Source organism: Octodon degus, unplaced genomic scaffold, assembly GCF_000260255.1.
Source record: "Octodon degus isolate 3935 unplaced genomic scaffold, OctDeg1.0 scaffold00140, whole genome shotgun sequence".
Lineage (NCBI taxonomy): Eukaryota > Metazoa > Chordata > Mammalia > Rodentia > Octodontidae > Octodon > Octodon degus.
The window spans coordinates 811,306-834,481 of record NW_004524716.1 but is presented as its reverse complement, the minus strand read 5'-3'; the positions used below and the strand labels follow the sequence as shown (position 1 = coordinate 834,481).

The following is a 23,176-nucleotide window of genomic DNA, read 5'->3' as shown; positions in this document are numbered from 1 at the left end:
GCAAAGTGTAAAGGGGATTAAAAATAAAGGCAGTGTCACTACAAGTCAGAACTTGCCTGCCTACTCTGTATAGGTCCTTTTTTAAAAAATTTTTTATTAATTTTATTGAGAAACAAAAAACAATGAGACAGTTTCAAAACAGATTAGTAGTATAGTTACAGTAATTAATACATTGCATATTGTTGTCTTCGTAGTAGTTATGCATAGTACAAGATGCAGACGTGATATCCTGTCCGAACATTATTAGTACAAATCTTTCTTCTCATTGAATTAAGAGAAAGTAGCTGTATGTTTATCCTATTTTGTATACACAGATACAAAATGGTCCTTCATTTATATCCCTTTTTTTGTTTAGTTTTGTCAGAGATGGGTATTCCATTGCCATTTAAATATTGTAGGTGCGTGAATTCAGCAAAATAATCCAATATAGTCTGGTAGTCCATAATAGTAGTGGGTTATCCATAGGACTGGCAATGTCAGAAGTTGTTGACTTGAGCCTTTTACAGCTCAGCATATTAATATGGCTTTACTTTTTTAGCCATTCTGTGCAGGTCTTTAGCAGAGAACAGAAATAAAGCAGCAGGGAGGAGGAGTGGTGGGCAGAGGGGGCATATTGCTCAGGGATGTGAGTGTGAGGCGCCAGGCCCGGAGGAACAGGGTCGGTAGGGCTCCTTGCTGTGGAGCCTGGCGTAGATGAAGGAACTTGGATTTGAATAGCTCCATATGGATGATGGGATCGCAGTCACATTTTGAGCGGGGTTATTTATGAAGTGTGGTTTTTCTCACCGAGTAAGGTGAACTGGAGTACACAGACGTGAGGAGGGCCCTCCAGTTACAGGGCAGTTGCAGTCTGTGACCAGCGACACAGGCAGGGAGGTTGAGTAAACAGAGGAGGGGCAAAATTAGATAACTAGGACAAGCCAGCAGCTTGGCCAGCGAAAGTAGGGTACGCAGGTGGCAGTCTTGGTTGCAAGAGGTAGGAGCCGATTTCAGATAATTGTTTTTCTGTTTTTACTGCTTTTGCTAAGAGAAACTAGGACTCGCGCTCACTGCAGGCGTGAGCCACCTGATAAACAGTGAACATCAGACACAAGCCCCAGCTGCACCTTGGCTGCGTCGGTGCACGAGCAGCTTATAGGACAGCGAGAGTGTTAGAGCGGCCGCTTATAGAAGATAAGGGCACAGAGTGCGTGTAACCGGGACCGGGAGTGGCTCTTCATCAGGAGCTCAGGCTTAACGTGTGGGTATTGCCTTTGTCAGGTCCCTCTGCTGCTGCACCAGAAGCAGGCGTTAGCCTGGTTACTGTGGCGGGAGAGCCAGAAGCCACAGGGAGGGATTCTGGGTAAGTCTGATGCTATAGTTAGGAGCCAAGAACTATGGAATGCTTAGGCATTGCGCTGAATGTATTGTTTTATCCAGTCATTTCCTCACTCTATAAGCAGGTACTGTGATTCTGCATTTTGCGGTTGAGGAAACTCAGCTGTAGAAATGGTAAGCAGCTTGCACAAAAGTATTCCGCTGCAGCAGAAGACTGACAGTAGTTTCTTCTGTGGTGTCCCCCAAAAGAAGGAGTGGAGTGCCAGGCTGCAGTCCAAGGTCCAGGAGAATTGGTCATCGCCATGTTCGGAAGCAGTCATGGCTTCTTCGCTTTAAGCGCTGGAGAAAACCAATGCTGTCCCCAGGCTCAGTGATGCGATCGTAGGACTCAGCATGTAGTCATCCTACGGGAGTGATTTATTACGGTGAAGGAGTACAGATGACAGCAAAAGGAAAGGCACATGGGGTGAAGTCCCGGGAAGCCTGCCACAGGCTGTGACAGCCTTCTTCTGGTGGAGTCACACGAGTTGCTCTCAGGTCCCGGCAGCGGGCACAGTAGCACAGGTGCAATGTTTCCAACCAGAGACGTTTGTTGGAGACTTAGTGCTCAGAGTGTTTACTGGGGACAGGGCCCAGGGGCCTCTTCAGCCTGGCATGGACCAAATTCCAGACACCCAGAAAGAAAGCAGCATTAGGCATAAATGGCAGCGATTACGTGAGTGGTTTACGCAGAGTAGCCCCTTCTCGGCTGGGACGCCATGAGAACCCTGCTTGTGTGTGCGTCCTAGGCAGCTTCCGGGGCCACCTTTGTGCACAGATGGTAGAAAGGTCAGCTGAGAGGCTAGCTCTGTGGGCTTTCTCAGCACATCAGCAGTGCCAGGAGTGAGTTCTAGCCCACGCTGTTTTTCTTCCGTTCTGTCAGAATGATTGTTTTGAGTAAATGTAGTGGCTGGAGGTCTGAGCCTCAGCGTCAGGACCTGACGAAATTAGGAAGCAGCGCTGTGTGGGGTGCGAAGCGTGTGCTAGGTAAGGTCCACGGCTGTACAGTGACAGTGTCTAAGGAGTGCTGGCTTACAGCCTTCTTTGATGAAGAAGGTAGAGACATGGAGGACTGTTCGGAGTCTTGGGTAGTAGCACCAGTAAACCAGGTGGTGGGACGTGCCTGCTGGGCTTTTCTGCTTTTGGAGGGAATGGATGAAAAGTCTATGTAACATTGTCAAACAGCGGTAGATGTCATTGAGCACAGTGTTTGTGTGGGTGGGTGGGTGCATGGGTGGGTGGGTATGTGGTACTAGGGCTCAAACTTAGGACCTTTCCCTTGCCAGGCAGGCGCTTATGCAGGCGCTTATGCCGCCGAGCTATCTCCCTGGCCCTAGCACAGCGTGGGATAGGGTAGTGGTGCAGTGTGGAGCCTAGAATAGGATCCAGTATTCTATGTGCCAAATGTTATAAGAATCAGTAAATGTCTGGCCTAGATTTCCAAAGAAATGGCAAAAGTCAGGGCTCATTTTAACAAGGAAGATAGAGAATCCATTAAGGGAGGCAAAAATAATGACAGGCGGGCAGGGGCACACGTGAATCATTCCTTATTGTGTTCTTCGTTTCCAGCGGATGACATGGGCTTAGGGAAAACCTTGACAATGATCGCGCTCATCCTGACCCAGAAGAATCAAGAGAAAAGCAAAGACAAAGGCGAAGTGGCTTTGACGTGGATTTCCAAAAATGGTAGATAAAAGCACCTAATGCCCTTTCCCGAATCCTTTGAGCCAACTGAGAGAGAACATTTTTGAACTGCCAAAGGACATCTTTCATTTTATTTAATTTAGAAAACCAGTATTAGACTACTTTTATCATTTCTGATGTTGAGCATGCAGAGCAGAGGTGATTGGTTGTTTCCTTTTAATATAAATGCAGCTACATCTGTGCTTAGAAGATATTTGTGGAGTAAGCATACCGATTATTTTTGTTGATATTGAGAACAAACTCCTGGGTAGGTCCAGATTAACAAAATCTTTTTTTTTTTTGCGGAACTGAGAATTGAACTCAGGCCCTTGGCCTTGCCAGGGAAGCGCTTATTCCACTGAGCCATCTCCCCGGCCCCAACAAAATCTTTTTAAGGGAGGTCTGTCATGAGTTTGTATTTCAGCATCCACATTGGAATCTTATTTTTCATGTTTCTCAAATTCCAGATATTTCTAGATGATAATTACAGTCTTATCTTGACCTGTATATTTAAAGTACAGTAACTTTATCCATACTTAAACTTAGGCACTGCCGCTTGTATGGGGCCACGTACATGGGTGGGATAGTAGTAGTGTGAGGCCCTCTGCTCTCGGGACCTGTACTGACCACTGTCGTATGACCCTGGGTGGGCAGCACGTGGACGCACGCAGATGAGGTGTGATGGGGCCTGGCCCTAGAATAATAATACTGCCCTATGATAAACTAACAGGAAGCATTAGGAAACGGTCCAGCCTCCACCCCAGCCCCTCTGGAAGAGCGTTGCTTTCTCCGACTAAGATCCATGCTGCGTACTTTCTTTCGCCTGACTGCTTGCTGCTTACCTGGTGCTGGGAACCGAACCTGGGCCTCAGCACTAACTTGTATCCCCAGCCCTGATCTTGCTATGTTGCTAAATTGTGCAGGCTATGATCAAACTTGTGACCCTCCTGCTTCCACCTCCCACAGTACTGGGATGACAAGCAGGCTGCCACTGTTCCTGGATTCGAGCACTCTTAAAAGATAAATAAGTAATTTGGTTTTTAACACCATCTCTTCCATTTCCTAGTCTACCATCAGTTCTATGTAGGAATCAGAGCAACAGTTAAAAATACTGATTGAAGAAATAAAACCAGTCGAGAGAAAGAGGTAGAATTCTTAACAAAGTTAAAGGCTATTTAATGAATGTAACTAGGTATTGATTGATTTTTTTCTCCTCAAGACTCCTCTGTCTATACGTCCCATGGAACACTAATCGTCTGTCCTGCTTCCCTGATCCATCATTGGAAAAATGAGGTAGAGAAACGTGTGGACAGCAACAAACTCAGAGTCTATCTCTATCATGGGCCAAACCGGAATCCGCATGCCAAAGTGTAAGTGCGGGGGTGCTGTGTCTTGGGGTGTCGGGCACCTCATTCAGGAGCGCTGCTGAATTTCCCACTCACTCATTCTTCTTGTAATCAGGACCGTGATATGCGTGAAGACCAAAGGCAGATTTTCATTCTCATCACCCAACAGCCTTTGTCGTCTACAAAAACATACATCTTGAGATCACTTGTGCTGTTCTTTTGCTATGTCCTTGTCGTTGTCCTCTACAAAAACTGGCATGAGAGGCCTGAGTTGTCAGCCAGGTGGCAGCAGCATCCCCTGGATGAACTGGGTGGGGTGACGGTGCATACCCAGCATATCCACAATGGCAAGTGAGGCGACATCACAGCCTGGAGTTCTGATTCCAGAACTCACATTCCTTTCCTCGTAGTGTGAATGGAGCCTCCCATCCCAGTCTCATAGAGCGTCTTGATAAAATTCTAATGCTTGCTTGCTCTAGACTAGAGAGATCATGGGTAAAGTGGGTACATGTGTAAGTATACACACGTGTGTACCCATCTCTTCATGGCAGTGTTTATATACAAACCATGTAAGCAGTTTTAGACTCAGGAATTTAGGATGATTCGCAGTCGGAGGTTTGGCTCAGTGGTGAATATTTGTGTAGCATGAAGGAAGGTCTGGTTTGATCCCCAGTTCCAAAACAAGAGGGAGGAAGTTAGTGGGGAGGCAGGGAGAACTATTGGCCCTAATTGTAAAGGAAGGGGGAAAGGCTATAGCAGATTTTACTCCTACTCAGTGCCTTTTTGTTTTTGTTTTTGTTTTTGGATACTGGGGATTGCACTCAGGTCTGGTGCATGCAAATCAAGTGCTTACCACTGAGCTACACCCCCCAGCCCAGTCTTCTGGTTTTAAAGAAATTGTTTTATGTTCCTAATTGTGATGTGATTCGCTGAAGTGAATATTTTCGTGTTGTAATCATGCATAAGGTCAAAGTTTTGTCTACCTATAAATAATCTGTCTTTCACCTTTAATATTAAAGATATCTTATAAAGACCAGGGCAGCAGCCTTTCAAGAAAAAAATTGCCAGGTTGGTGACCCTCGCTCGGTCTTATGCCACAACTCTTGTAACGATTCATCATTTCAGCAGGCAAAAGGACCCGGGCGCCAACAGCAGGCCTGCGGACTTTCTCTGCAGAGAATACTTTGAGTTGTCTTTCTTCTGAACTTTTTAAAGAAGTAAATTAGGTCTCACTTGATTAATACTTTGAAGATAACTAGTTTGATATTCAGAATATAGTAGTTGATTGTTGGAATCATTCTCAATTATACTTTATCATGCTACATTAACTTATGAACAGGGCTGCCTCTGAGAATTAGGCATGTGCTATTTATCAAAAGTGTTTTACTGACAGCCTCTCAAGTATACTATGTTAATCTGCTTCAGAATAATACTTACACTGTTATTGTCTTTACATGGAAAGAGGGCTGGCAAGGTAAACAGAAAGCTCACAGTGTGTATTTTTATGCCCATAGCTGAATTAATGGGGTTACACCAGTCCACCGCAGTAGAGAGAAATGCTGTGAGGATTTGTTTCTTCTCTGAGATTTTAATAGTATTCTTCTCAAATCATGATTGACTGTATGGGAACAGGGAAGATGTTCTAGCTATGGTGAGCAGACTAAAAATGATCCGGGGAAAGAAATATGGAAGCCAAGTGGTAAAGGTTACCTCCCTAAAATTGTGTGTGCGTGTGTGTGCACGCACACACATGCAGGAGATAATCAAATCTTCTCTCTGTTCTTCCAGCTAAATAGATAAAATTTACCTCTAAAATTATGTGTGTTTTCATGGAGTAAGGGCGTGAGTTAATCCTGCTGTCTGTCCTTCCAGCCCTGGGCTATTTTATGAAGGTAGTAACCCTGTCTCTTGTCAGATTACACAGAGTGGGGGGCTTACTGTGTTCTTTGTGTGGTGTCTGCAGCCTCTCTACGTACGACGTCGTGATTACCACCTACAGCCTCGTGGCCAAGGAGATTCCCACAAAGAAGCAGGAGGAAGAGGCCCCAGGTGCAAACCTCAGTGTGGAGGTGAGGCTTTGGGTTGGGAGATAGAATTGAAGCCACACGTCACCTAACATCTTTTCATGGCCTCAGCGAGAGCAAAAGTACCTTCTATAAGGTCAGGGGTGTTCTACATGGTCCCCTGTGGACACTCTGCGGTTGTCGCCTGTTTCATGTCCTTCATCTCGTTGCAGCCACCCCAGAGGTGAAGGCTGATACTTGGTGCAGTGCTCAGCTGTCTTTTAGGACGAAAGTTAACTGCCCTGCACTTGTAATGGTGGTCAACACATGAGTATGGGACAACTACACTTGTTGCTGTGTTGAGCTTAAGAGTGTGTAGAGTGCCGAGGAGATAGCTCTGCACCAAGTGCCTGTCTGGCAAGTGCAAGGTCCAGAGTTCAGTACCAAAAAAAAAAAGTGTGTGTGTGGAGCGTATATACTCCCATGTCATTTTGTATATGTATTGTGCAGAATCAATATTGTCATACATAGTTTGGTATTAGATTATCATTCCTTGCCTCCTCTCTACTTCCTAGAAAAAAAAAAATTCAAATGCAAGAAGGCCCCAGCTTAAGAACATTTGAGTTGCAAACTTTCACAGGTGTGCTGTACAGACTTACCTTGTTGGCTTATGACTAATTGAATTTATGAGCATAATAGGATGACAGCCCAGAAGCCAGCGAGGAACTGTGAAAAACCCTGAGTGTTTGTGGGCAGATCTGTGATATAAAGACTTTATGGCATAATTATTATGGGGCTTCCCCCCACTGCTATGAAGATACGGTATTCTAAGAACTAAGCTAGGCTGGGGAGATGGCTCAGTGGAATAAGTGCTTCCCTGGCAAGCGCAAGGGCCTGAGTTCAATCCCCGGTTCCACAAAAAAAAAAAAAAAAAAAGAACTAAGCTTGTATATATGCTGTTACTTTTAGTATAACAGGATATCCAGAGAGGGGAAACCTAGAACCGGGTCTCCAGTTCCCAATTAATGCTGACTTCTTTTAATGGTGAACTCCACAAATTCCTGGGTAGCTCTTTGTTGCCTTCAGGATAGACTCCAGATTTATTTGTGTGCATACCAGGAGCACGGGGAGCCCACGTGGCCTGTGTGCCCTCCGGCTCACCAACCCTTGCGTCCTCGTGGCACCTCCTGCTCTGTCACTGATGGACTTCCAGTCCCTGTCGTGCTCTCTTATACTTTTGCCTTCTCTTGCTAAATGCAGTGCTTTGCTGCCACTTGTTTTTCCAGGTTATGTTTTTCTTTCATAACCTGCTTCAGGAATCCCTGGTGGGCTGCCCAGTAGCCTCTTGTAGCACTTGTGCTTACTTATTCCCAGCAACCCATTCGGCACATGTAGCACTCTCCTGTATGCCAGGCGCTGCTAGCTTGGGCACCACGGGTGCCACCGTGCAAGCAGCCGGTAGAGTCCCTCTGACATCTGTTGGGTAATCAAGTGTGGTTCACTGTATGTACCTCACGTTGCAGTTACTGTTTTTCCTTTGCTCTACTTTGAGCTCCTAGAGGGTAAGAATTGTCCCTTAGATGTACCTTAGAACTTCAGATGTAAAAGTAGATTTCTGGTAGATTTAGTATTTTATTGAGGAAGTACAATTGTAGGCTTATATCCATTGCTGAAGTGTGTTCTGAAAGAATAAATGAAATCTCAAATTAGAAAAACATGTTGCCATTAGTGGTCTTAAGCTTAAGGCCTGAGATATGCAAGTGACCTGCTCATTGGAACTTGTCGGGAGGTTTCTTTCAGTCTTGGTGTTTCAACTCCATTCTGTGTAATTGACCTAAGCAAACTGGAGGGTAAGAGCGAGTCCTGGATACTTGTTCGTTACACTGGTTTATCTCTTTGAGGAATGTACTTTCGCTGCTGTTGTTGGATTTCCCTTATGCTTCTTCCAGGGCTTCTCAACGCCTTTGCTGCAGATAGTTTGGGCTCGGATCATCCTGGATGAAGCGCACAGCGTGAAGAATCCCCGAGTGCAGACGTCCATTGCTGTGGGCAAGCTGCAGGCCCGGGCCCGCTGGGCTGTCACTGGAACCCCCATTCAGAACAACCTGTTGGATATGTATTCCCTGCTGAAGTGAGTAAACTCCTTGGGAGTGTGTGACTGAGCCCTGCCTGTAACCCTTGATTATTATTTCTTGTTTCATTATGAAGCTCTGAGGTGTGCCAAATGATCTTGTGCAGCAGATGGCAAGCCTGTCAGCCTTTAAAGAGCAAAAAAATTAATATTTATGAGAAAATATCTGTTGATTGACTGGCTGATAGAGGACTTTGATTATATCCAGCCTCTATTTATACAAAAATGTAGGACAGATTGAATAAAGGAAGCAGAAATCATCTTTCTTTCGTCTAATGAATGTCTTGGGCTATTTCTCCTTTAAAACATCTGGGCGAGGCTCAGGACTACAATTTATTTGAGGCAAACACAAAAGAATGTTGATTTAAAAATATATGCTTTTATTCAAAGTCAGCCCATAAAAGGCTATGGAATTTCTTTGCTGGCCTTTGAAGCTTCCAGAATAAATTCCAGCTCTCGGTTGTATGTCCTATTGTGACAGTGTAGATGTTGTTAATGGAGAAGTCACATTGTTAAAATGTGGTATTCATTATTGACATAGAACCTTTTGATCAGAGATTGGCTGTGAAATTCACTTTTTAAAATGATTGGATGACAGATACAAGAGTCTGATTGGTTTTCATCTTTTGTCTTTCTTTGAAACCTTTTTTCCATTCTCTCCCATATTTTTTCTTTTCTACTCTGTGTCCTTCCCGACAAAAAAAAGATTTCTCCGCTGTTCTCCATTTGATGACTTCAATCTGTGGAAGAGTCAGGTCGACAACGGTTCAAGGAAGGGAGGAGAGCGCTTGAGCATTTTAACCAAGAGCCTTCTGCTGAGGAGGATGAAAGACCAGCTGGACGCCTCTGGCAAGCCCTTGGTACTTGAGGCATTCTAAGGGGAGGCCCCGGGGAGGCGGGGTGATGAGTGCTGCCGGGTGCAAGGCCTCTGTTGTGCCTCAGGAGCCTCTGGGCCTCCCGTTTTCCCATGAGCAGGCTCCGAGTTTGGGACCTGGCCCGTGTTACTGAGTCCTGTCGTGCTGCACGCTGGCGCAGTCATTTTTCGAGAGCGTAGGCGTTGCTGTGGGGGGCTCCCTGCATCTGGGGAGTGTGCTCTGGCCGTCAGGTCGGTTTTACACCAGCTTCTTTTGGTCCTTACTCTTCCAGGTGACGCTGCCCCAGCGTGAATTTCAGCTTCACCGTTTAAAGCTTTCCAAAGATGAAGAGGCTGTGTACAATGTCTTCTTTGCAACGTCAAGGTGAGCGCAGTGAGGAAGCGCCTTCTCCCATGCATCGCTGTGGGCTTGGGAGTGGGTCAGGGCTGCTTTCCGTGAGCCGTGCAAGCCGTGCAGCCTCTCGCTGGAACCTTAAAAAGCTGCTCTCTCATTCTTCCCTGGATCCGAGATCCGCTTTCTCCTACTTCTGACCCCTCCTTTCCGATGTGGATTTGTTTGCTTTGTTTATTGATTTATAGTAAACCTCTTTCTCATTAGCGCTGGCCAACGCGTGCTATGAGCTTGGCGCCCCAGAGCGCTCTGCAGTCTGCCCCGGTGCTGCTGCGAGCGCAGTGACACAGGCCCCGGGGTCAGCCTGCTCGGTGCTGGTGACAATTCCATGCGCGCTTTCTCTCTTGACCCGAGGCAGATCAGCTCTGCAGTCCTATCTGAATAGATGTGAAAATGGAAAAACCCAAACTGAAAGAAGCCCCGATAATCCATTCCGTCGAGGTAAGCCAGGCGCACTCCGAAGTGCGTGTCACAACTGAAAGTGGGGGTTTGCACTTGGTAAGGTGGCAGAAACACAGGGTTAAGAATCGTAAGTATAAGGAGTTAACCAAGAACTCAAGCCAGAAGAAAGTAAACACAAGACCTAGCACAAGATCTAAACTTCCTTTTCATTGTTTCCTAAATCTACTTTTAGAAATACACATAGGAGCTAGGGAGATAACTCAGAGGTCTGAGCACCTGCCTGGTAAGTGCAAGGACTGGGCGCTACCCTTGCCCAGCCAGCCACCAAAACGGGGGGTGGTGGCGCATGCCTATAATCCCAGCACTGGGAAGGCTGAGACAGGAGGATCACTGTGAGTCTGAGCTGCGTAGCAAGACCCTGCACCAAATAAATAAATAAATAAATAAATAAATAAATAATTAAAACTAAACAAAAATACATGTAGGTCTATAAGGGAAACCAGTATTTGGTTGAGTTGTTATAGAAGTGAATTCTAGTTAAATTATTGAATCTGAAACAAGTTTAAGCTAGCTTCATTTAGTTGCCAGTCCCCCCAGATTTCTCTGTGTTAAATCCTGTACAATTCCCTGGGGTTTATCTTCTTTCTTGGAAGCAGTGCAGGGGTCTGGGTCTAGCGAGCTCCGGTGCCTTGTGGCCTCAGACTTGCAGAAAGCCAGCACCATCCACATCCTGTCCCAGCTTCTGCGGCTCCGCCAGTGCTGCTGTCATCTTTCTTTACTGAAGTCGGTAAGGAGAAGCCGTAGGGTGGCACCACAACTTCTGGTTCTTACAGTTGAGGTCTAGTCTCCTAGCTCAAGAGACATGGTTTGGGGTGGGTGTTTCTCTTTTGGTTTTTGGTAGGGTGAACAAGAAAGGGCTTATTTCACTTGATGTTACTCTCCCTTCGTGTTGATAACTTTCATGGCATTGGGAGGAATACACTTTTATTATTTATTTTAAATAAACTTTGTTTTAGAATGTGAAGTGACATTCTGATAAAAAGGAAACCACTTGTGAATGTCTGGGTATTTCAAATGTAGTAAAGCTAATTTAGTTGCTGTTGTCTAGTATTAGGGCTTTTAGGTCTGAATATGGGAACTCAAGTAGTTTTACAGATTGAAAAGTTGCCTTTACATTGGGTAGAGGCATACCCAAAATTAAGAGGCACGTTTGTTTCAGGAGCTGTAGTAATGTATTTTTGACTATCAGTAGCTTAATTAACTGAATTGTTCTAGTAGGGGGGAAAAAATAGAATGATCATGTAAATCTATATAGCAAATCTTTTTAAAATTCTATCATGTAGTTTATCTTTACGATAATGAGAAAACTTGTAAGATCACACGTAAAGCAGAAGTGTTTTGAGTGGTAACTGAGGAGAAATCACATGACATCTTTCCCTGTCAAATGTTAAATCATAACCTCACCGGCAAGTAATACAGCTTCTTGCTGTGCCTGTCCGACCGTTCCCATCGCTGTGCTCCATCCCCCAGGCCCTGGAGCCTGCAGAGCTCAAGAGCGAAGGCCTGGTCCTGTCCCTGGAGGAGCAGCTCAGTGCTCTGACCTTGTCCGAGCTCCACAACGCAGAGCCATCCCCCACGATTGCCCTTAATGGAACGTGCTTCAGGGTGGAGCTCTTCGAGGACACACGTGGGAGCACCAAGGTACTTCTGTCCCTCTGCTTCTGGTAGTGAGCTTGGCTTCTCCTGTTCTTCTGTGCTGGAGCCCTCATTTGCCCAAGCGAGTGCGGCCGTGGTGGCAGGGCTGGAAGGCTTAGACGGTGACTGCTGAGGTTCTCCCTCTAGTCTAAAGCCTCAGGGTATCACAAGGAACACGGAAGCTGTCTGACACAGTGGTCTTTCAGAGAGCGATCTGGGACAAGTCTGCCAGGTTTGTGCTAGCGATGATGTCTAAGCAAACAAGTGATTTATTGAGGGAAAGTTTAAAAGGAAAACCCCAAAGGCTAATCCCAGAGACCGTTATATATGCGAGTGCCGTTTGCTGCTCCGTGCTGAAAGGCTTCATCCCAGAGGATAGTTTGCTGTGCAGCGTCTGTCTCCATTAGTCCTTCTGTTTTTTGTCTTCAGAGCTTTGTAAGCTGGAGATTTCTGTTGGAGGCAGCTGCACCAAGCGGTAGCTGTGTCCTGCCTTTTCGCTGGCTTGAAACCTGCTGCACTGGCCTGCGTGCCTGAAAGTGGGGCTTGTTTCTACTAGGATCTTAAGCTACCAGTCCTAGCCTCCACCTCTTTTCTTCAGAGGCTTTTTAAAAAGTCATAAACTGGAAAGGAGGTCACTGCCAAGGAAATAGAATTATTTAAAGAAAGAAATGCTTCCTCTTAATTAAAATTTTAAAACATTTCCCTAGGTCTTTCCCACAAATAGCTGAAGAAAACGTAAGAGGAGTCCCATGTGTGGACTGAGTACATGCTCTAGAGCCTTCAGAGTTAGCTGTTATGGGAACACCTACGTTGCTAAGATTTGTGTTCCTTGTGTGACACTCAGGCAACATTTATTCACAAAACTTAACAGAATAAGCCCCTTCATATTAGTTTCAACGGCGTAAAGTTGTTTCCCGTGGGGAGAGAATAGTCTTTCTGGAACCTGACACCAGCCAGTGGACTGTGACTCTGGACCTCCCACTTCAGGCCCCTCAGAATCTCTTAGCTAGCTTTCTCCTGTGGGAATCACAGTGCTTGCACGCCCTCGAGTGACTAGGACACCTGGCATTTCAGTGTGTGCTCCACTGTTGACTAAAGGCAGGCAGCTCTAGGTCTGCCTCTCTCCCACACGGTCCTTGCCTGTAGCTGCCTGCATGGTTTTAAGCCTGCATTGCTGGAGCTCTGTTGGTTGCTCTACAAAGGCGGAGCGTGGTGCTTCTCAGAGTGCTGCTGAGGAAGCTGCTCCAGGACGGAACAGCCTTGCCAGCAGAGCAAGAACTGTGGTTGTTCCCCAGTAGCTGTAGGGACCAGTTTTATTACTCCTCCACCATTCTGGGCTTCGAGCTTTTGGGCTCATGGATGGTTTGAAAGTTCTTTTTTCATTTTAGAGGAATGAATCCAGCTGCTCCCCAAAGTTATGCCCTTGTGCTTTTACCAGCTGCAGCCATGTGGACTTGAATGCATTTTCAGGGGTGAAAACTCAGAGCCAACTTTTGCAGTTGCTCCTCAGTCTCAGCAGGTTCTCTTCAGCAGTGTTTGAAGCAGCCTTAAGTGGGTTAAGGTCTTTTACTTTCTTCTGCAAATGTTAGGCTAGCGCTTCATCCAGGCAGGTACTGAGACTGGAATACAGAAGTGAGATAGATACTGCTACCCTTGACCTCCTGGAGCATTGTCTCCAGCCCTGGAAGCAAGAGAGGACACTTCAGCAATTGACATCTTGCATCGTTGGGACACTTCGGCAATTGACATCTTGCATCTTTGGGATTCTGATAGTAAAAGCCAGAGGCTCTATATAGGACATATGCACTGGCCACCTAAATTGGACATGGAGGGCTGGGGGGCTGACATTAAAGTGACATTAAGCTGGCAGGGAAGGTGTTCTAAAGTAAAGAGAACAGAGCTGCCAGTGAGGAGGCAGGGCGTGGCTTCCTGGAAGAAGCCTTTGGTGTGGTTGGCATGCTGTTGGGGGAGGGCCTGGTGAGAGACAGGCAGAAGGAGAAAGTGGCAATCGGCAGCCAGGCTCCAGCTGGCCTTTTAAGGAGCTTGGGCCTTATGTTCAGTGGGAAGCCATGGAAGGGTGCAGCTCAGGGAGGGAAGCGACGCACTTGTGCCTTAGAAGTAGGTTTCTGGCCGCAGCAGTAGAGGTGGAGAAGAGAAGGGTCAGACTAGGTGGCATCCTGGAGACAGCATCAGTAATTCAGACAAGGGAAGCGGAGAAGTGTGGATTGCCTAAATTACATTAACGTAACCTTTTCCCAGATTTCATCTCTGTTGGCAGAATTGGAGGCAATCCAAAGAACCTCGGGGTCCCAAAAGAGGTAAATGTGTTATTTCATGATTGAAGCATTGCTTATAATTAAAAAAGGAAACTTGCTATTGCTAATACTTACCAAACAAGGCTTTTTATGTCAGGACATTGGGTTAAGCTTTGCAAAAAGAACTGAGGCTATAGCACAAATTCCCCATGATTTCTAATTAAAATATTTCTGACACAGTTTGCAAGGCCATCTCTGCAGGAGTGGAGGGAACAATGTGTAGAGTAGCAAATCACAGGAAGAAAGCAAGGGAGGGGCAGCAGCGTTGGGCAGGGAGCTGCAGCAGTGTGGTTGAGATGCTTGGAGACGGGTTCGTTTCCTCCTGAGTTATAGTCTGCGTGCATGTGGTGTATCTGCTTTTGTATATGTGAAGTTCTTTAATCTAAAATTTTAAAACTCTAAAAACATGACTTAGGGACTGCTCAGTACTAAAACATGACTACTCCCTATGTAACCCAGGCTGGCCTCAAACTCACAGTGATCTTGCCTCAGCCTCCCAAGGGCTGGGATAGAAGCATGCACTACCATGCCTGGCTTTGGTGTCCCTTCTCCTGCAGGACCACAGACATCTGCATGAGCACTAGACCTTCATGTACAAGGAGGCTGCAGCTGTTACTTTAATCTCCACCGTTTGTTTCTAATTTTATCTAGCACAAGATAAAAATAGAGTCTAGAAATAATTGGCAGGGGCTGGGGAGATGGCTCAGTGGAATAAGCGCTTCCTTGGTAAGCACAAGGGCCTGAGTCAATCCCTAATTCTGCCCCCCCCAAAAAAGAAAGTTAAAAAAAATAATAATTGGCAGTATTATAAACTTACAATTTGACCTAAGTGTGAGCTTGTACTAGCTTCATGGCTCCACAACAGAATAACTAACCTAAATCAGAAATGGTGGCACACAGCTCTAACCCCAGCACTCTGGGCACCAGAGGCAGGAGAACAAGTGAGAGCCGACCAGGCAACTTAGTGACTTGGTGAGACTGTGTCTCCAAGTGTAAAAGAGAGCGGCTGGGGATGGATGGGTAGCTCAGTGTGAGGGCCCTGTGTTAGCCCCCAGCACAGCAAGGAGCAAAACAGAACCGTACCAGGCTCCCGATAAAGGCAGATCTAACTCGGCACACAGCTCTGGAGGCTCACGTCTAAAGGGTCTGTAGCGCCTGTCACCAGCCCGGGACCACGCCTTTCTTTTACCCAGCAGGCTTTGGGACACTCATCCCAAGCATGGCAGTGAGCCCACATGTAGCAGGAGCCCCTTCCTTACCTGCATTGTGTAACTGATCCTCAGGTTAGCAGGGCCTGAGCTTGTTGAATCTGTTCGGGGTGGTTTTTTATTTTGTCCTGCTTTGCAGTGTCATCGTCTCTCAGTGGACCAGCATGCTGAAAGTGGTGGCGCTGCACCTTCAGAGGCACGGACTGTCTTACGCCACCATCGACGGCTCCGTCAGCCCCAAACAGAGGATGGACTTGGTAGAAGCCTTTAACCACTCCAGGGGCCCACAGGTATGAGCTGGCCACAGCGGAGCTTTACAGTAAGGACCCAGTTGTTGTTAGTTCCACAAAGAGCATTGTTATGATACAGACACTCACATGAATTCACAACCTTGATCCCTCCAAATGTTCAGAATTACTAGACATTTACCGAGGAACGCATCAAAGAGCACAAATATCTAAATGAAATAAAACAAGAGGACTAATGGGAGGCTTGGAACAGCTGGCTACAACCAGGAGAATCTTTCTGCAGAAGGCAAGCCTGGCAGGAAAGTTGCAGGGGTTTTTTGTTTTGTTTTTAATTGGTACAGGGTCTCACTACACAGCTTGGACTCGTAGTGATCCTCCTGTTTTCCCCAGCGCTGGGATTACAGGTGTGCAGTGTACACTACCATGCCTGGTCTTGGTGGCTGGCTCAGTGCGCCTGGGGGCGGGGCCAGTGTGGCACGAGGTACCAGGATCGAACCTTGGTCCCTAAGCAGGCGCTTAGTCCCCTGAGCTATCTCACCGGCCTTGAAGGGATTTTTATTTTATTTTTATTTTTGTTTTTCTTTTCTGGTACCAGGGCCTTGTGCTTGCCAAGCAGGCACTTATGCAAACGGAAGTTTCGATGAGGCAGTGTGGAAGGAAATGGAAGAACAGTCATCTAATTATTGATAATAAGGATTAAAGCTGGGGCTAAAGCTCAGTGACACCTGAACTATTTCACAAATTTTTGGAAATTTTTTCTTTGATACTGTGATGTCATTAAAGTGTTTGCTCAACATCTATGTGAGAAAATGTACATTTTTTATTTTAATATAACTATTTTAATGAAAAGGCAAAAAAAATAAAATAAAATAAAATAAAGCTCAGTGGAATGGCACCTGCCTGGCAGGTGCAAGGTTCTGAGTTCTATTCTTGATACCAAAAGAAGAAGGAAAAAAAGGATTTAGAAAACCTTAGATGAATGATTGGCAGACTTAGTACAACAATGAAGGGGCAGGAACTGAAGGAATATACAAAATCTGGCTAGAGGAAAGTTCATTGAACTGACCACCCCAGAGCTCTAAAATTAGAGTTCACGTATTTTGGTGTGCAGTCAGTTTTCAGAGATTGACTTCTAAAAAACTGAGAGGTGAGAAGTGATTCAGAAGTGAGGCGTGGGAGATGGCATCTTAATGTTTCAACACATGACCGCAGGAATAAAATGGATGGGAATGTGTTGCTTACCTGTTTTGACATTGGGCTTGAACCTGAAAATTACAGGAAGGTGCTGTCTTAGCTTTTCATTACTGAAACGAATACTTTGCATAGCCAGTTTATAAAAAGAAAAGGTTTATTTTGGCTCAGATTCTGAATGTTTCAGGCCATGATTAATTGGCCCTGTTGATTTGGGTCTGTGGCAGGGCAGCGCGTGATGGCAGGGGTTCCTGGTGGAGCAAAGCTGCTCACGTTGTGGCTGGGAAGTAGAAAAGAAGGAGAAAGGGCTGCTCCTGCTCTTCCCTTCAGGAGCATGCTCCCAGTGACCTGAAGACCTCCCAGGAGGCCCCTGTTTTAAAGGTTCCTCAGTATTTCGTGCTGGGCAGCAGCCGGGGCTGCACACACCTGTGGCCCCCGACCACCACACGTGTTGTGAGAACAGGTCTGCATCAAGTTAACTGTCTGTTTCCATTTGAAGGTTATGCTAATCTCTCTCTTGGCTGGAGGTGTTGGCCTAAATCTCACTGGAGGAAACCACCTTTTCCTTCTGGACATGCACTGGTAATGAATCTGGGCCTGTCCTGGGTTGTTAGAGCGTAGCTGGGAGACCAGCGTGCTAGACGGGCAGCGGGTCTGACTGCTTACGTCAAGTGTGTGCTTATGTTACGGAGTTGCCCCCGTCTACAGATATCTGAAATGCATCTCTAAGCAGGATGTAAGGGTAGTTGGCATTCCTAAATTCCTGAATGATCTTCAAATGACTGCTTACTTTGTTGTTAATTTAATGTTTCCATAGAACTGGGAACATAATTTTCCTCGGGCTAGGAGCTTATATTGTGCTGTTTTCCCTGTGCTCTAGAAACCATATTCCAGACATTTCTGTTGAGATCTAAAGAAAATTTATTTTTTCACATATAAATAATCTTTTATGTATTTATTTGGTAGAGTATTGACATGAAGCTCAGAGTTGTGATCCTCCTATCTCAGCCTCCCCAGTGTGGGGATTACAGGTGTGCACTACTGTGCCCTTTTTCTGTGGCTAGCTTGGCGTGGTTCTGGCACTGCATGCAGTTCTAGGGATCAAACCCAGGTCCTTGCACTTGCCAGGCAGGTGCTTAGACCACCGAGCTATCTCCTCAGCCCCAAGATCTAAAGAAACTTTAGTCTTAGAAGTATTACTCCAAAAAGAAAAGCAAAGGACTTTTTAATGTTAGAGATGTATTTAAAGGCCAGTGACATAGCTCAGTGGACTAAGAGCTTGCTTAGGTAAGCACAGAGACGAGGGTTCAATCCCTGGCACCGTATACCGCGCTGGCCCTGCCCCCAGGTACTCTGAGCCGGCGATGGAGTCCGGGCGTAGTGGCGCACGCCTGTAAGGAGGCAGAAATTAGGAGGATCACTACTGAGTCTGAGCTGTGTAGTGAGACCTTGCACAAAAACAAACAAACCCTTTAAAAAAAATTGAGAATTGTATTTAATGGGCCGCCTTTGAATTCATTGTATGGAATGCTACTGCCAGGAGCACGACAGTCTGTCGTGGGTGTGAGGTGGGCAGGTGGAAGGGCTCGCAGGAGAAAGTCTCGCGTAAGTTGTACCAGTTGCTGGTTTTCCATTTATGCCAGTCAAGGACTGCTGCACAAAGCATTCCTTCTGGGATTCCATATTTTTCAGGCAGCCCAGATTGCTACACACAGACCAAGCTGTTGTTACCTTCTTAGAGAACGTTTCGGTCTAACTTGGGCTTCTGCCATACACTTGGGGGCAAGGAAAGCATGATAGGAATTGGGCTGTTTTCTGAGATGGAGAAATGATATCCAGGACTTAAAGAGGTAGGATGAGAAGATGGAAATCCATAGTGGAGGGAACAAAGTAAGCTTCTGAGGTGAATGGTAGAATGTTAAGTTGAAAGAGACAAATGCCGAGAATCTTAGCCAGTTTCTAAGTAACAATCCGAAGCCCGAGGTCATCCAGCTGCCTACGACTGTGTTTGACTGTTGGTTTCACCTCATTGCTTCTAGCTCTCAACCAATAATAGTTCTAAGAGTTATTAGGAGTCTGCCAAAGCTTTTCACTAGAGAGCAGGACTGTATGGGCGCCTTTCTTGGGTCAAGGTAGCCTACAACCTAGGTAGACAGACCTCTGTAAGTATCTAAGGCTTTGGAGGGCTTTGTCACTTACTCTTGGAGAGTGTGTGTTTGTGTTGTGCTTTGTTTTTCTTAAGACCCTTTAAAAATGCAGCAACTATTTGTAGCTGGAGAAGTGTACAAAACCAGGCAATGGGCTGGATTTGGCCCTGGGCTACAGTTTGTCACTACATCTAGGATGGACCTTTTGTTTCTCTTCTAACAGGAATCCATCTCTGGAAGATCAAGCTTGTGACCGAATTTACCGAGTAGGGCAACAGAAAGATGTTGTCATACACAGGTAAGAAAGGTCCTCAGGGCCCTTTTATTCTTTTATGAAAGCCTTTCCTAGGTAGTGTTTTTAATAGGATGTGAAGTATTTGGTAACCACTCAGTAGTGATGCTCCTCGGGGATATCCTCGGGCATACGATAGCCTGGAAGGAAACAAGCAATTTGAGGCATCCATATACTTGGTTATAGCCAAGGAACCTTGTGTCTTTGCTTTTAATATTTATTGTGACATAATTTCAGACCTAAAGAAAAGTTTCAAGAGTACCGCAAAGTTCCTGTATGTGTGTGTGTGTGTGTGTGTGTGTGTGTGTGTGTTTGTGTGTATAAACTTTCTGAGAGAGTAAGTTGTAGACACAGTGCTCCTTTATTCCTAACTTAGTGTACATTTACTGCTACAAGGATTTTTCACTTACATATTCCACAATAAAATTATCAAAATCATGATATTAACATGAACGTAATACAACTGTCTGGTCGCAGACCTTACTCAGTTTCACGGTACGCTCCAGTGGTACCTTTGCAGCAGTAGAAAACCCAGATGCTAACAAGCAGCTGTCAGCGACTCTGCCTCTCCAGTCTGGCGCAGCATCCCAGTCTTTCTTGGTTTCCTCCCAGTCGGCCTTCTGAAGCGCACAGCTCGCTGTTTGGCAGTCTTTCTCTACTTGGGAGCCTCCCACCTGGACGGACAGCAGAACTGCCCTGCTGCTGCAGGCTGCTCTTGCTCTGCCCCTTCCTTTTCAGGACCAGCCGTCATGAAGGGTTTAGAGGTCACAGAGGTGTGTGTCACCTGTTTGTGTCACACTCTTTGCGCAGATTGGCTTGCATTGTCCACTTTAGCTACTTGGATAAGGGATCCTCAGGACTTCCAACATTTGCCAAACGCACTGAGGATGCCGATTTTACTCCCTAGGTCTCTTTTTGCTCATTCTGTATTTCCTTCTTTAAAAACTCTATAGTCACTCCAGTAAATCTACAGTCAGTGTCTTTATTTCCACCATCTCCTAACCTTGAGACAGGAACATCCCAGTCTTGCTAAATGTCTGAATCCGAGTGCTCACACTCATCCGTGTTCACTCACTGGTGCACTCAGCTCTGAAACAGACACCTGCTGAGCACGCACGATTAGCAAGTATCATTACACGTGTTCCAGGATCAGAATGCCACAGTGAAGTTGTGTCTTCCTCCCATGTTAAAATTGTTAATCCTCCTATATTCATTGTCTCTGAGAAGTATCTCTGTTTCTCCAATCCTGTAGCTGGAAGCTGGGCTCTTTCCTCTTGTTGCTTTTCACTGAGACCTCTAGTGCTTTCTAGACCTTCTGGTCGCCGTCCTCCACCCGGCGCTGCTGCTGCTGCCTCCCTTGTTCCAGCCCCTGCTCATTCTTGTTCCCTGCGTTACCACCTGAGGGCTGTCCTTCAGTAGTCAGTCTGGTTGTGAGGTTCCCCTCGCTTTTCAGTGGATTTATTCTCTAGAGATCCTGTCTCAGCATCCTAGCCTGCCAGGTACAGCGCCTCGCGATCTGGCTGCCCCAGCCCCGTGAGCTTTTGCCACTGTGCGGGCGGACCGGGTGCCATGATCTTCCTGCAGTTCTGCATCCCTGGGGTGCCCTCCCAGCTGGCAGTGCCTTGCTTATCCTACAAGTCACACATGGAGAATTAACCCTTTCGTGGCTACTTCCCTGAGCACCCTGCAAACATATTCTCTCTCCTGGCCATGCCTCCGAGGTTGCACTTAACTAGGTTATATTGCTGCTGTTGTTGGGTTTTCGTGGCTCTGCTGTGTTCGCTTTCAGAATGAAACCATGTTCATCTTTAACCTCCCAATACCCAACGTACCACATGCTGTATAGCAAGGGTTTAATACTTGTTGAGTTACATTAAACCTTGTTATTAGTATGTCTTTGTAGTACACAATGTCTACACTCCTTCTGGGGAGTTGATATCTTAACTGTCTTCACTATTTTCTCTCACTTCCCTTCATCTCTCCATCCCCTTCCCATTTGAGGAAGATCCGTCTTCCTACTATCTTTTCTTTTGTTCTTTATTTCTGTGTTACATTTCTCATAGAAGAAAAACCATGTAATATTTAAGCTCATGTGTCTGATTTATTTCACTTAATGTCATGGTCTCAAGGTTATAGCCATTTCTGATGAATGTTTGAAAAATGCAGTTGAAAGATGGCAGCAGTGTACATCCTTAGTTTGAAAAGCTGCTCTGTGTGTGACCCAGCCAAGCAGTGAGGCCCTGTGTGTGAAGTGGCACAAGTGTACCTGACAGAAGCTTCGTCTTTATCAAGAGTGGAGCTTTGGGGAGGAAAGCTGCATGTCTGTAGTTTTTCTAGTAGGGATATCTGCTGCTTATTTGAGGCTTTCTTAATTATACTAGCTTCAGACTGAAAGAAAAAGTCAATCTGATTCACACATTTTAAATGAACATATATTCAGCGAATGTTATTTGGATCTCCTGAACAGAGTTCTTAACTGAGAGAAAACTTAAGAGGAAGGTATTGCATCGATAATAAAAGTATGATAGAAGCTTGAGCATGCTATTAGACCAGCTGCTTTGGGTTTCTGACAGCTTTCTTACTTATTTTTCAGATTTATTTGTGAGGGGACAGTGGAAGAAAAGATCTTGGAGCTTCAAGAAAGAAAGAAAGACTTAGCCCAACAGGTTCTGTCAGGATCTGGAGACTCTTTCACCAAGCTCACCTTGGCTGACCTCAAAGTCCTTTTTGGCATCTAATGTCCTGCCGGTAGGTGCGGAACTGCGCTGGTGTGAGCTAGGATCTGGGAGAAACGCCCCAGCTGTGACTGCTGGGCTCTGTTCTTCCTTCCTGTTTCACCTACCACATACTTGCTCCTCCAAAGGAGGCATGATCTTATCTCTAGAAGTGAGGACGGGTAATTATGTTAAACATTTGGTTAATCAATTATGGTAATCAGCTTGCTTTGAGCAACACAGAAACCAGTGAGTTGTTTCAGTTAGATGCAGTCAGACAGCTCTGGCAAAACCACACATCAGCTTCAGCAAAGCTCAGAAAGCCCTGCGCTGCCTTTCTTGGCTTAGCTGGTCTGAGAACCCCTGTTACCGTCCCCTCTGACATAGGCTCCTGTCCTCCCTGCCTCTTCGTGGTCCTGTAAGCACCCGGGGCTGAGCAGCGCAGCTTGCAGGCCAGCCGGTCCTCTGCAGCTGTCTCCCAGGCAGTTTTCCTTTCCGTCTTAAGGTCAAGGAGATGCTGTGTGTGTAAACAGATGCTGAGCACCGTATCATTACTTCCTTTACTATCAGTGTGTCATTTAGGGTTTGCATCTCTGTGTCATTTAGTAGTGTATCAGCAGCATATCACGTAGTACATCAGTGTGAATATCATGTAATCACTGTATCATTTAATATCTGTACCATGTATCACAGTATTTCCATCATATCAGTATTTGGTACCATGTTACTGTTTTACTATATTTTAGTTATTGGTAGGATTTAGTATTATGTCATTTAGAATTTGTTGAATCATTTGGTATTTGTATAGTTAATAAACATGCATTTGATATTGTTGCTGAGATAATGCGATGTGTTCACCAAACCCATTTCTTTCTCCTGTGGCCACCCCGAGGGACGACACATCATCAGCTTCACCGTAGCAGACATACCTGTTAACCTAGTTCTAATTAGTGGAAAGTGAAGAGAAGTCAGGCTTTTCTAGACTGTTCTCTACCACTTTTCAAGTGATTCTTCACAGTTTCTTCCCTCTTAACCCTGCTGGATCCAAGAACGACTGGGAAATGACACGGCCTTAGAGGAATGGTGAAGCTGTCATTTCTTGGGTTCATAACCTAAGTTTGGCCATAGATTCTTTTGTCAAACCTGGTCCGAGTGAGTGAAACAGCCTTTCCCGAGGCAC

The 23,176-nt window shown here is 45.8% G+C and overlaps 1 protein-coding gene across 2 annotated transcripts in view; it reads left to right on the top strand.

Annotated features, from left to right (window-relative positions):
- The window catches only part of Ttf2 (transcription termination factor 2), a 45,051-nt gene extending 22,240 nt beyond the window's left edge, over positions 1–22,811 (top strand). For both annotated transcript variants that reach the window (XM_023701787.1, XM_023701786.1), the window contains exons 9-23: positions 1,261–1,342; positions 2,926–3,042; positions 4,259–4,409; positions 6,349–6,454; positions 8,338–8,519; positions 9,226–9,379; positions 9,666–9,757; positions 10,143–10,225; positions 10,843–10,973; positions 11,717–11,887; positions 14,141–14,199; positions 15,544–15,694; positions 17,343–17,425; positions 19,214–19,288; positions 21,876–22,811. In XM_023701787.1, the coding sequence (XP_023557555.1) occupies positions 1,261–1,342; positions 2,926–3,042; positions 4,259–4,409; positions 6,349–6,454; positions 8,338–8,519; positions 9,226–9,379; positions 9,666–9,757; positions 10,143–10,225; positions 10,843–10,973; positions 11,717–11,887; positions 14,141–14,199; positions 15,544–15,694; positions 17,343–17,425; positions 19,214–19,288; positions 21,876–22,020 (1,782 nt within the window). In that variant the 3' untranslated portion in view covers positions 22,021–22,811. The remainder of the gene's footprint in view (positions 1–1,260; positions 1,343–2,925; positions 3,043–4,258; positions 4,410–6,348; positions 6,455–8,337; positions 8,520–9,225; positions 9,380–9,665; positions 9,758–10,142; positions 10,226–10,842; positions 10,974–11,716; positions 11,888–14,140; positions 14,200–15,543; positions 15,695–17,342; positions 17,426–19,213; positions 19,289–21,875) is intronic.
- The last annotated feature ends 365 nt before the right edge of the window (positions 22,812–23,176 follow it).